General features: G+C 47.1%; 1 protein-coding gene across 1 annotated transcript; it reads left to right on the top strand.

Moving 5' to 3' along the window:
• Positions 1–287: 287 nt before the first annotated feature.
• LOC144279528 (olfactory receptor 51G2-like) lies at positions 288–1,223 on the top strand. The gene has a single exon (XM_077841079.1). It carries the CDS (start codon positions 288–290, stop codon positions 1,221–1,223), a length of 936 nt encoding a protein of 311 aa, XP_077697205.1.
• The last annotated feature ends 12,771 nt before the right edge of the window (positions 1,224–13,994 follow it).

Genomic DNA, 13,994 nt, shown 5'->3' with positions numbered 1-13,994 from the left:
GATTTACAGCACAAAATATGTCTAAGTAGTGGGTTTCAGGGGGAAACTTTGAACTGGCCACTGGTTACTGGGCTAGATGGACTGTAGCTCTGATCCAGTCTGGCAGTGCCTATCATCCTATCGGTGATGTAAATCCAAGACTGTTTTTGCTCATCTTCCTTGAGCTCCTGGAGTCTCTAGACTTGCACTGAGAGCAGAAAGATGTCTCGTTAAATATCGTCTAGTCTCTTGTTCTTTTTCCTTTCAGGAATGAAAGTTCCAAACTCCTTGGACCTGCCCAGTACATTATGTCAGCTGTCAATGACACCAACTTTGACTCTGCAGTATTCCTTCTCTCCGGGATACCTGGGTGGGAAGATGTCTATCTGTGGATCTCTATCCCCTTCTGCTTAATGTATATTATTTCAATGGTAGGAAATTCAGTCATTCTGTTCATTATAAAAACAGATCCAAGCCTCCATGAGCCCATGTACATTTTCCTTTCCATGTTGGCCGTCACAGACCTTGCCTTATTGATAGCCACCATGCCGACGATACTGGGCATATACTTGTTTAACTCTAGGGAGATCAGCTTCAGTGCCTGTTTTGCCCAGCTGTTCTTCATCCACTCGCTTTCATTCATTGAATCCTCTGTGCTCTTGTTGATGGCCTTTGACCGCTTTGTCGCGATCCGTGACCCGCTGAGATATGCTTCCATCTTAACTCCACCGAGAATAGCTAAGATAGGACTGGTTTTTATGCTAAGATCAGTGGCCCAAATATTCCCACTCCCTTTTCTCCTGAAACAGTTCCAATACTGTCAAGCCAATGTCCTCTCCCATTCCTACTGCCTGCACCAGGAGGTCATGAAGATGGCTTGTTCAGACATCACAGTGAACAGTATCTATGGCTTGTTCACAATAGTCTTCACAGTGGGGTTGGACTCAATGTTTATTTTTCTCTCATATGTGATGATCCTCAAGACAGTGCTGAGCATCGCGTCCCGCGCAGAGCGCCTCAGGGCACTGAACACCTGCGTCTCCCACCTCTGCGCTGTCCTGGTCTTCTATACATCATTGATCAGCCTGGCTGTGATACACAGGTTTGGGAATAGCTCTTCTCACTTGCTTCAGATTTTCATGGGCTACGTCTACATGCTGTTCCCGCCCCTGATTAATCCAATCGTGTACAGCGTGAAAAGCAAGCACCTTCGTGCGAGGATAATCAGGGCCTTCATCCAGTGATGGATCAGTTCATCACCTGGCTCCAGCGCTGGTGATACGGAAGACGAAAAACACAAGGAATGGCAACAGCCACTTATTCCTTCCTGGATCCTATTCCCCTGAGGCCTCTCCCTCTTCCCTGTCTCCTCCCCGAATCCCTACCTCTACTACTTCCCTTTACCCAAGGCTCCACCCCCTCTCCAGGTGGGAAGCCCAACCGTGACTGCAGGAATCAGGGCAGTGGCGGGTTCCTGAGTAAGGGATGAGGATGGGGTCAGAGAGTAGGAAAGCCTGTGATTTGGAGAAGACTGAATAAATGCGGCCCCACAAAGGTGGCTTTTGTTTTAAGTATCCCAGGCTGAGAGTAAGTCTTTGCAAGGGCCATACAGGGAAGGGCAGGGTCTCTCTGAGCCTCTGCACAGGTCAATAATAGTCTTGCCCTGCCTCACAGTGGTGGTGGGAGGATAAATACATTCAAGGTGCTGAGATACTCTGAGACCCTAAGATCAGGGTTGTGTCAGGGTTCCACAGAGCAACATCCCTGACGTTTGTCTATGAAAGGCCTTTGACCACAGCCCCCTGTGACAGCTGGCTTCTGGGAAGCCCCATGACTCCGGCCCCTTGGTGTCTGTGGCTAATGTGGGGATGCTCAGGGGTGACAGTGAGGGGTAGGTAGTGAATTTCTGAGGGAGTGTTGGAGCATCACAGGATCGCTGGGAGTTTCAGCACAGTCATGGGACCAGTGTTTGCCAGCCATTGAGGCTGAATGAGTCTAACTGCCAAACTATGGATCAACGGCCATGGGGGCCTCATCTTAGATGGTCTGGCTGGGAGAAAGCAGTCTGAGGGCAAAGGTCAGCTTCACGCATTGGCCCTGTAACATGGACATGGCTGAGCACTGTGGTGACTGGGCCGAGGCTCACACAGGTTTCAGCAAAGGCTGCTTCCACAGGAAAGGGGCAAACAGATGGGACAATGCTCCTTGGCTTCCTAAAAGAATGTAAGTTGGGCTAGTTCTGTTCCTCTATCTCCAGAGCAAAGCCTGTCTAACTTAGCTTGTAGTGATACATGAGATGGATGAGTGCAGACATGTGACAACTGCTTGGTACTTAAAAAACATTTTCTCTAATGCTTTGTGCTGTTTGCTAATGAACTTGGTTTTAAGGAGGACTGGTCACAAGCACCCAAAGGGAAGAGACTGTTGCATCCTGTCAGACCTGCTTGGTGATAAGCTTTTAGCATAGATGGGGTGCTGTTCACAGCACAAAGAGTGGGACAATTGTGAGATTCACCCGAAGACAAGAACGGATCTGGTTTAGAGGGTAGAGAGACCATATATCCTGGTTTTACTGTGACAATCCTGATTCTTTTTGTCCAGCGTCTATCCTTGTTGACTGTCTATCAACATTCAGATGAGCAACTTGTTCAAATTGAAGCAAAGATAACAATTTAAGGCCAGAAAGAGCCATTACATAATCTAGTCCAGAAGTTCTCACACTGGGGGAGGAGGGAAGCGGGTTCCCTCTGGGGAGTGAGAAATGTATTCGTGGAGGTGTGTGAGAATCTTTAGGGAAAAAACTTTACTGTGCACATTTTCCCCACAGCAACAAACAAATAGCAAATCTGGTTGCTCCAGACAGATCCAGTCATCAGATGGCGCTGTGGATTTGACTTTAGGTGGCACTGTGCATTTTCACGGATTTCTGTTAAGCTTGAACGGCATTATACAAAGTTTTTGCCATCTGTACGTGGCTCCATTTGCTACGGCACGGTGTGCACATTTCAGTGTAAGCAAGGATCCCAAATGCATTTCTGCTTTTGCTGTTATTCCAATGGATCGTTGGCTCATACATGCAACAGGAAAAACCCAACCACACTGAATGAAGTGAAGCATCATCACGGCATATATCAGTATATGCATTTGTATGGCTGGGAGTAGTGGAGGGTGGGAAATGGGGACATAAACTCTCACAGACACAAAGAGGAGAGGGAGTGATCAAATAAGTTTGAGAATCATTGATCTAGTCTGACCTCCTGTATATCACAGGCTGCAGAAATACATTCATTTACCTCCATATTGAAATTTTTCCACTGGTTAAGCACCCTTGCTGTTAAAAATGTGTGCCTCATTTCAATTTCCAGCCAAAGGTTCTTGTTATACCTTTCCCAGATAAATTAAAGAGCCCATCAGTAGCTGGTATTTTGTCCCTGAGAAAGTGCTTGTACACTGTCATCAAGTCAGCTCTCAATCTTCCTCACTTCTACCCACTACACTTCTATTTGTAGAGCCAAGGGTAAGCTCTAAATGACAGAGGAGGAGAAAGACCTGGGTGTATTAGTCAGTCCCATGATGGCTGTGAACCACTGATGTGATGCTGCTGTGAACAAGGCAGATGAGATCCTAAAACATCTCGGGAGAGATAGGGAGGTTGTTAATATCCTTATAACAGGCACTGGTGAGACCTCCTCTGGCAAACTGTGTAAAATTCTGGTCATGCATATTCCAGAAAGAAGAATTCAGGCTGGAACAGATGCAGAGAAGGGCTGCTAGGATGTTCAGGGCAGTGGAGGGTCTGCTGACAAGGAGGCTGAAAGAACTTGGCTAGTTTATCCTAATATAAGGCAGTCTGAGTGGGGTCAGATTACTGTCTGAATACATCATGGGGAGGGTAAACGCCAGGGAAGGAGACAAGGTCCTGAAGCTGAATGACAGTGTTGGGACAAGAACAAATGGGGAGAAACGGTCCAGTAGTAAACTGAGGCTGGAAAGGAGAAGGAGGCTTCTGACCATCCAAGAAGGAAGGTTCTTGAACAGCCTGCCAAGAGGAGCAGTGCGGGGCCGGGCAAACAACCCAGCTCATTTTAAATTGGAGCATACACAGGCTTACATACCGGATGATATCCTGCAGTCACAGTCGCCTCCCATAGCAGGGGACTGGGCTCATTGACCTATGTGCCTGTAAGTAGTCTTAATGAGCTCTCCCCTGACATCTGGTGGTGAACTGTCCACTATGACCCTGCTCTGGGCCCTGGCCGATGGATCTGTCCCTCAATAGATTCAGGAGAAAGCATGACTCAGCGTTATCATCTGGAAAAAGAATTGTTCTTGGGCTCCTGTTTAGTGATGTCACAGGAGTTTAATCCCCTGAGTTTCTGGTAATTTCATCATGCTGAGCTGCCAGCTGCCCCCTCTCCAGTCACTAGCCCCAGAGAAGAAGGATGGTTCAGGGGTTAAAGTTCTAGTCTGGGACTCAGAAGAACTGGCTTCAGTTCCAGGCACTTCCACCGACTTCTTCTGTGACCTTGGGCAACTCACTTAGTCCCTCTGTGCCTCAGCTACATGTGGTTTAATGCAGCTCAATGTAGAGGTTTACATCTAGGAAAAAGGCACGCAGGCCATCCTTACTGGATGGGGACCCAATCTTGGGAAGCAGTAACCCGAAAAAGACTTGGGGGTCATACTAGATAATCAGCTGAACATGAGCTCCCAGTGCAACACGATAAAGCTAGTGCAATCCAGGATGTACAACTGGGGGAATCTCAAATAGGACCAGAGAGGTTATTGGTTATTCTACCTCTGAATTTGACACTGGTGCGAGCTCTGCAGGAATCCTGTGTCCAATTATGGTGTCTACAGTTCAAGAGGATGTCGATAAACTTGAGAGGGGTCAGAGAAGAGCCACAAGAATGATGAAAGGATTAGAAAACCTGCCTCATAGTGATTGAGATCCATGAGTCTATCTATTTAGCTTAACGAAGAGAAGGTGAAGGGGTGACTTGATCACAGTCTGTAAGTACCTGCATGAGGAACACATGTTTAACAATGGGCCCTTCATTCTAGCAGAGAAAGTTATAACAGGATCCAATGGCTGGAAGCTGAAGCTAGACACATTCAGACTGGAACTAAGGTGTAATTTTTTTCAACAATGAGGGTAATTAACGATTGGAACAATTTACCAAGGGACTGTGGTAGATTCTCCATCACTGACAATTATTAAATCAAGGCAGGAGGATGTTTTAACAGCTCTGCTCTAGGAGTTATTGTGTGGCAGGTCTCTGGCCTGTGCTAGGCAGGGGGTCAGACTCAGTGATCACAATGGTGGCTTCTGGCCTTGGGATCTGCCCAGTGGTGTTTAGTAGCATGGACCTGCTATTGTATTCATAAATATGTTACAGATTGCGCAGGGCTTGGACGCTTACAATAATTGGGGCCAGAGCTAAGTGCCTTAGAGAGATTTCATCTCTGTGTGCCCCATACGGGTGATTTGGGGCACTGGGTGGAGAACCTGAACTCTTCCCAACACCCCTTGGTGATGAGACCTGTCATTAGCACAGCCCCCTGTGATGAGGGAGTTCCGGGCCCCTCCTGCAGCTCGGCAGTAAGAGGGGGAATCAGGATGTGCTTTCAGAAAGCGAAGGATCTGGAGAGCGTTTCCTGGCCAAACAGAGCCCTGCTGGGCTGTCCCTCGGTGTTATCCTGACCCCCACCCTCTGCATGAGCACTGAGAGGCACTCTAGCGCTGGAGATAGACCTCACACCCTGCATCCAAAGTTTCATCATCACCAGATTTAGGGGTAGCTGGATCTGGCAGAGAGGGTTGTTTGGATCCAATAGTGAGCGAGCAGCAGGCATTTGGAACTGGGCTTGGGTCATGCTCCTTTCTGTTAAGAAAATTTAAGGCCTTGCTTACACAGCGTGTGCATGTCTCATGCCTGAGTAAGGGAAGGAGACCCTCTGAGCTGTGACTGAGGTACCCGTGATTCTGCAATCCCTCATTGTTATGTCCAGATGTCTGTAGCATAACCATGTTCCTTACAACTGGGGGCTCAGTAGTCCCATGCAGAGGGAAAATGGTCTCTGCCACTGATGGACTGTGTGACCAGAAATGTCCACTAACCCACACTCAGTACCTTCATTTGTGGGTGCTGCCCTTGAGATACCCCCAGTAGTGCCCGCTCTTGGGATTTTATTGGGAGTCTCGCACTGTTTCCTGTCTTTCTTAAAGCCCCAACTTCTGGGATCAAGACACTGCACAGGAATCTCAGCTTTCAGTTTTCCTAAGAAAGATTATTTAGGAAAGTGCTTTGCAGAAAAGCTAGAAAACCAGAAGCAAGTGCAACCAATGGCTCAGACACCGCGGGCAAATGAAAACGAACTCCACTTTAGTATATTTTTAAATCTCATTATTTTTAAAGTAACTCATGACTTTTGGCGGGGGGGACGTGACTCATAATTTTTGAATTGGGCTCAGCAGTGCTGGCTACCTACTTCAAGAGATCGGAAGAGCAAGTAGCAAAAGACACAAAAATTAAGAGCAATTTTTTATAAAGTACGTCAGAAGCCGGAAGCCTGCCAAACAATGAGTGGTGTCAGGTGTTAAAGGCTCACTCAAGGAAGATGAGGCTGCTGCAGAGAGGCTAAATGAATTCTTTGCACTGGTCTTCACTGTAGAGGAAGAGAGAGAGATTCCTACGCCTGAGCCATTCTATTTAGGTGATAAATCTGAGGAAATGTCCAACATTGAGGTATCAGTAGAGGAGGTTTTGGAACAAACTGATCAATTAAACAGGAATAAGTCACCAGGACCAGATGGGATTCACCCAGGAATTCTGAAGGAACTCAAATACCAAATTGCAGAACTACTAACTGTGGTATGTGACCTGTCACTTAAACCAGATGACTGGCAGATAGCTAATGTGACGCTGATTTTTAAACAAGACTCCAGTGGCAAGCAATTCAGACCAGTAAGCCTAATTTCAGTACTAGGCAAATTCATAAAGACAGACACATAGATGAATATACTTTGTTGGGGAAGAATCAATACAGCTTTTCAAAGGGAAATCATCCCTCACCAATCTATTGAAATTCTTTGAGCCGGTCAAACATGTGGTCAATGGTCATCCATGGCATATAGTGTACTTGGACTTTCAGAAAGTCTTTGACAAGGTCCCTCTCCCAAGACTCTTAAGAAAACTGAGGAGTCATGGGAGAAGAAGAAAGGTCCTTTCTTGGATCAGTAACTGGTTACAAGACAGGAAACAAAGGTAGCAGTAAAGGGTGAGTTTTCAGAAAAGAGATCTAAATAATGGTGTCCTCCTCAGGTCTGTACTGGGACCAGTGCTGTTCACATATTCATAAATTATCTAGATCAAGGGGTAAACAGCGAGGCAGCCAAATTTGCAGATGAAACACAATTATTCAATATATTTCAATCCAAAGAAGATTATGAAGAGTGACAAAGGGATCTCACAAAACTGGGTGACTGGGCAACAAAATGACAGATGACATTTAATGTTGATAAATGCCAAGTAACACACGTTGGAAAACATAATCCCAGCTGTACACTCAAAATGATGGGGTCTAAATTGGCTGTTACCACTGAAGAAAGAGATCTTGGAGTCATTGTGGATAGTTCTCTGAAAACACCCACTCAATGTACAGAAGCAGTAAACAGAAAGAAAACAGAATGTTAGGAACCATTAGGAAAGGGATAGATAATGTGGCAAATGGCCAGTCTTACTGTGGCGGGTCCCACACTTCTCCTTGGTGAGGTGGGTCAGGGTGTTGCTCCTTGCCCCTATTCTTGTGTGTTATGCACTCTGCTTGTGCCCCAGTGGGAGAGAGGTGGGAGTGGGGAAAAGATCTGGGTCTGAGCCCCTACCCCTCTCAACCTCTGCAGGTTTCTGACCCTCCTCCCCCCCTTGTGTAGGGTTAACCTCATTCCTTGATGCTGGGGCAGAGCCTCCCTTCCTCCAGTTCTCTGGCCTTCAAATCACAACGCGGGTGCACGTTCACGTTCACACTCAAGCTCCAGTACTCTCTCCTTCCTCACTCCACCCTCTCTGCCTGAAGTAAGGGACTTTTATTAGGTTCCTGACAGGGCCTTAATTGGCATCAGGTGCTTCAATTAGCCTGTAGTAGCCTTCCCTAGTTTACAAGAAGAAAAGGAGTACTTGTGGCACCTTAGAGACTAACCAATTTATTTGAGCATAAGCTTTCATGAGCTACAGCTCACTTCATCGGATGCATACTGTGGAAAATACAGAAGATGTTTTTATACACACAAACCATGAAAAAATGGGTGTTTATCACTATAAAAGGTTTTCTCTCCCCCCACCCCACTCTCCTGCTGGTAATAGCTTAACTAAAGTGATCACTGTCCTTACAATGTGTATGATAATCAAGGTGGGCCATTTCCAGCACAAATCCAGGTTTTCTCCCCACCCTTCCCAACAAACCCACTCTCCTGTTGGTAATAGCTTATCTAGAGTGATCACTCTCCTTACAATGTGTGTGATAATCAAGGTGGGACATTTCCAGCACAAATCCAGGGTTTAACAAGAACGTCTGAGGAGGGGTTAGGAAAAAACAAGGGGAAATAGGTTACCTTGCATAATAACTTAGCCCCTCCTAGTCTCTATTCAAGCCTAAGTTAATTGTATCCAATTTGCAAATGAATTCCGATTCAGCAGTCTCTCGCTGGAGTCTGGTTTTGAAGTTTTTCTGTTGTAATATCACAACTTTCATGTCTGTAATTGCGTGACCAGAGAGATTGAAGTGTTCTCTGACTGCTTTATGAATGTTATAATTCTTGACATCTGATTTGTGTCCATTTATTCTTTTACATAGAGACTGTCCAGTTTGACCAATGTCCATGGCAGAGGGGCATTGCTGGCACATGATGGCATATATCACATTGGTGGATGTGCAGGTGAACGAGCCTCTGATAGTGTGGCTGATGTGATTAGGCCCTGTGATGGTGTCCCCTGGATAGATATGTGGGCACAGTTGGCAACGGGCTTTGTTGCAAGGATAGGTTCCTGGGTTAATGGTTCTGTTGTGTGGTGTGTGGTTGCTGGTGAGTATTTGCTTCAGGTTGGGGGGCTGTCTGTTGGCAAGGACTGGCCTGTCTCCCAAGATTTGTGAGAGTGTTGGGTCATCCTTAAGGATAGGTTGTAGGTCCTTGATAACGTGTTGGAGGGGTTTTAGTGGGGGCTGAAGGTGACGGCTAATAACGTTCTGTTATTTTCTTTGTTAGGCCTGTCCTGTAGTAGGTGACTTCTGGGAACTTTTCTGGCTCTATCAATCTGTTTCTTCACTTCCGCAGGTGGGTATTGTAGTTGTAAGAATGCTTGATAGAGATCTGGTAGGTGTTTGTCTCTGTCTGAGGGGTTGGAGCAAATGCGGTTGTATCGCAGAGCTTGGCTGTAGACAATGGATCGTGTGGTGTGGTCAGGGTGAAAGCTGGAGGCATGTAGGTAGAAATAGCGGTCAGGTAAGGTACCACACCTTACCTAGCCTAGGGCTTATATAGCTCCCCTTGACCACGCTCCTGCTGCTCTGTGGCCCTGCTCACTGTATCACAATAATAAGACATAATTCATGGTATACCCACACCTTAATACTTTGTGCAGTTTTGGTCACCACATTTAAAAAAATAAATTAGAATTGGAAAAAGTACAGAGAAGGGAAACAAAATGTTTAGGGGTCTGGAACAGCTTCCATATGAGGAGAGATTAAAAAGACCGGGACTTTTCTGCTTGGAAAAGAGACGACTGAGGGGAAATATGATAGCATCTATAAAATTATGACTGGTGTAGAGAAAGTAAATAGAGAAGTGTTATTTACCCCTTCAGATAACACAGCAACTAGGAGTCACCCATGAACTTACTGAGAATTCACACAATGCACAGTCAGCCTGTGGAACTCATTGCCAGGGGATGTTGTGAAGGCCAAAAGTATAACTGGGTCCAAAGAAGAACTAGTGAAGTTCATGGAGAACTGGTCCATCAATGGCTGTAAGCCAAGATGGTCAGGGATGCGGCCCATGCTCTGGGTGTCTGTAAACATCTGACTGCTAGAAGATGGGAGCAGAGGAGAGAGGTTGGATCACTCAATAATCCCATAGTTTTCTTCATTCCCTCTGAAGCATCTGTACTGCCCACTGTCAGAAGATGGGACTCTGGGCTAAATGGACCATTGGTCTGAATCCATATGGCCATTCTTAAGCTGGACTGTTGCAGACAAGCCATTTCCAGGGGCTGCCTCTGTTATAGGGGTGTTATAGCCACCCTAGCAAACGTCCACGGTAGAGTGACCATACATCCACTTTTGGCTGGGACAGTCCCTTTTTTAAGCCCTCTCTCAGCTGCCCCTACTTTTTTTGTCAAAAGGAGGCATTTGTCCCATTTTCTCTTCCTGACTTGATCAGTTGGCAAGAGCCAACGAGACTAACGCCCATTTCTGCCACAAAAGCGGGGAAGTGGTGAACAGAGGAATGTTCGGGGGAGGTGAGTGGAGACACCAGCCCCCCTGTATGGGGTGAGGCAAACCTGGGGGGGCAGATTCCAGCCACACATGACAGACTTCTGAGACCTGACGGGGGCCCTATAGGATTCCAATGATGTGCGACAACCTCGCACGGGGTCAGCGGGGAGGGGACTCAGTAAAGCAGCTGGGGGTCTCCTGTTTTCTCTTTGGGAAATATGGACACCCTAAGAGGACACTCTATATGGGAGGCCAATGGGGGATGAGTGCTGTCACCTAGGTACATGGTCCTGTAGCACGAGGGACAGAGGCTCATGGTTTGAGTGAGAGCTGGGCTGGAAAACAGTTTTTTCCCCCTACAAAAAATTTTGACCCAAAATAAATTGTTTCTTTTCCATCCATTTTTGGGGGTGAGTTTTCATAGAAAATGGATCATTTCTCTGAAAGCTCAGCTGCCATGATGCTGCCCAGCTGCAGCTGCCTGGGTCCCCAAGAGAAATTGGAGGCTTTTCATCTGCCTGGTCCTCAGAACATAAAGGAAGGTTGCACTACGGAGTCTCTGGCTGCACTCTGGGCATGGAAATGTTGAAACATCTCCACCAGTCTATGGCTGGGGTACTGTGCCCCTCAGCTACTCTGACCAGCCCTCCCATCTCTGTGCAGCCCCCTCCACCCTGTACAACACCCCTTCAGCAGATCCTGCGGGCAGTGGCTACTGTGACAGGTCCTGGCAGCAAATCTCTGATGAACCTGTGGTAGCAGGGAGCTGGAGAGGGTCCTAGAGCAGTTGTGGAGGCCCAGACATTGTGGGTGGGGGGCCTAGCTACCAGTGGATCACTGAGATCTGTGCATAACTTTGGGGATCCCAGGATCCTGCGTCCCCTTTTCATTCCTCAGGGAGAAGGGACGGGACCTCCCCTCCTGGAACGATCAGAGGGAAATTTCCCTGTCGGGAGCCTTGTGGAATCTCCCGTCTCTGGCCTGCAACCTGGGTTTGTAATTCAGGAAAGGGAGCTGCCGAGGAGAAATCTTGACCTATATTATTATTATTCTATGTTTTAAATTTTATTTCAGCCTGCTCACACCTGTGACAGCCTCATCGTTACCACTCGGCCACCCCCACATAGCCCTGTGACTAATCAGAACCATATGAACAGTGATGATAAGCCTGGATTCCAGGAATAGAGCCTGCAGCAGGGCTGGTGCTGCGGTCCAGTTGGGCAGAACCACCAACATCCCCTGTGATTTGGCCTCCTGCCGTTTGCCATTGGCCATGATGGGGTTAAAGTTGGTGCACACTAAGCCAAGCAGCTGCCGTTCCCTGATGCCCAAGTGGCCCCCAAGGGAATGTGTGAACATGCTTCATAAAGACAGTTGCCTCCCCATCGGAACAGATACTGCCTGCTGCCCGTGTAGTATCCTCTCCAATGACCCCCTTCTCCTTTACAGTGAAGATCTCTGATGTCAGCTGCTCCCCTTCTAGCAGGAACTGGGTACGTTGGCAGGTTTCACTACCTTTAAAATGCAAAGTGAAGGGGAAAGGCTGCAAGCTGTTTTCATTTGAAGGCAGGCAGGGTTAGGTGGCTTGGAAACCCCTCCCCTACATCTGCCCATGCTCCACACTGGGTTATTAAAGTTGTGCAAAAATCTGACATTCAAAGTGCTCGGGGCCCGACCCTGCCAGGGGCTGAATGAGAGGAGATACCACGGAATGTCAGCAACTAGTTCCCCACTCGTCTCAGGTTTATGTGCCAACGGGTCCAATATTTCTGTTTTCTGACTGGCTGAGGGCTCCAGCACTTCTGCCCCGTAGACACCCCTCTGAGTTACAGGGCTACCTGCATCTCCGGCTCCTCTCAGGTCTCTGAGTGTCAAGTGTCAGGCCTCCTACCTTGACCACTCATGGGGTGGAATCCCATGATCCTCCCACCCTCAGACTGGGCCCTGGAATACATCACACTGCGGGTCGACTGTGCTTGCTGAGCAGGTCCGAGTGGTATGCTCCGATCCATGTCTATCCCAATGCCATTCCCGGGTACTACAGACTTTATGAATACAGGACAGAGACAGTCAGAGAAAGCGAGAGCAATAGACTACTTTTGCGTGTGAAATGCGGTTCCATTTCCATGAACACTCCTGCACTTGCCTTTGAAATCCATTTCCTGCAAACCCTCGTCGTGTCTGAATAACAGGTGCTGGGGTTACTCTGTACTAGAGAGTGACAGTTCAGGGAATGAATATTTTCTATACTGACCCCAAGGCCCGTTACCACTCCGGATACGGGCTACAGACTGACAGAACAGAACCTGAGGAGATCCAGTCAGCTATTAACTCAGGGACAGGGGAGCTACTAGACCTTTATTTGATGACAAGCAACCGCATGAAGGCTGAGATGCTGCAACCTTTTCAGGTTCTGAAGAAATCCAGATGACAGACACTACCTTTTAAGTCCCACTCTGACCCCTGGCAATTGCCCCCTAACCCCCATTGGCGGGCCTGAACTAGAGAAATCATCTTTGAAAGCAGATCAGAGGGGAAATAATGGGTTCACATGCATGTACTAAAGTACAGATGTGTAAATATTATGCCCAAACCTCTGTAATGCAAATATTACAAACCAAACTTTCATGACAGCCATGTATATTGAAAGCCAGCCGCATAGTTGCTGGAATTGCTACAGAAAGGGGCAGTGGTCATTGAATTGCTTAATGTCTTTTGCTTTATAAAGTATTATAGAAGTACTGAAAATACTGATTGCAATGGGTTTGTATTATTAACTCTTTGTTCAGTGAACAGTTGTAAGATACTGTCTTCTGGTAACTGACCAGAAGCTGTTGCTCATAGTTACATTCAGGGTCATGCATCCAACCACTTTGCAAGACTTGTGCAAGACTTTCCAAAAAGTCCTGAGGGAATAGAACCTCTGGTTTGTGTTTCAACAAAGAGTAGAGCTGAGGTGCCAGAAAGGGGAATGGGATAGTGGTTGTATGTAATTTCCGCCCATCAACTTTGACATGAGCATGGCTGAAGTAATTTGCACGCTCACCTGGATATGAGTGGAAACCTAGTGTTTGCACTATTCACCCATTTGTGATGCCAACCCCTCCCCTGCCCAGCTGAAGTAACCATCTGTGTTAGCTTGAAAATTGCCAGATACCCACAGACTGTTGCATGGGGAGAGGATGCAGGTCCTGTGAGGATGAAGAGAAGCCTGTAGGATGATGAAATGCTCTGGATTCAGTCAACGCTGGGTAGGCAACACACTTCAGCTCCTATTGGAGGGATTCTTGGGGGTTAGAAAAAACAACAAGGTGTCCTTGTGGCACCTTAGAGACTAACAAATTTATTTGGGCATAAGCTTTCGTGGGCTAGAACCCACTTCATCAGATGCATGGAGTGGAAAATACAGGAGCAGGTATAAATACATGAATAGATGGGAGTCACCTTACCAAGTGTGTGGTAAGTCTAATGAGACAATTCAATTAACAACAGGATACCAAGGGAGGAAAAATAACTTTTGTAGT

The sequence above is a fragment of the Eretmochelys imbricata genome, chromosome 1 (genome assembly GCF_965152235.1).
Source record: "Eretmochelys imbricata isolate rEreImb1 chromosome 1, rEreImb1.hap1, whole genome shotgun sequence".
Taxonomy (NCBI): Eukaryota; Metazoa; Chordata; order Testudines; family Cheloniidae; genus Eretmochelys; species Eretmochelys imbricata.
This window is presented reverse-complemented; position numbering and strand designations above follow the sequence as displayed.

Coding starts and splice junctions, on each gene's coding strand:
- LOC144279528 (XM_077841079.1), top strand. CDS start 288: ATGTCAGCTGTCAATGACACCAACTTTGACTCTGCAGTATTCCTTCTC.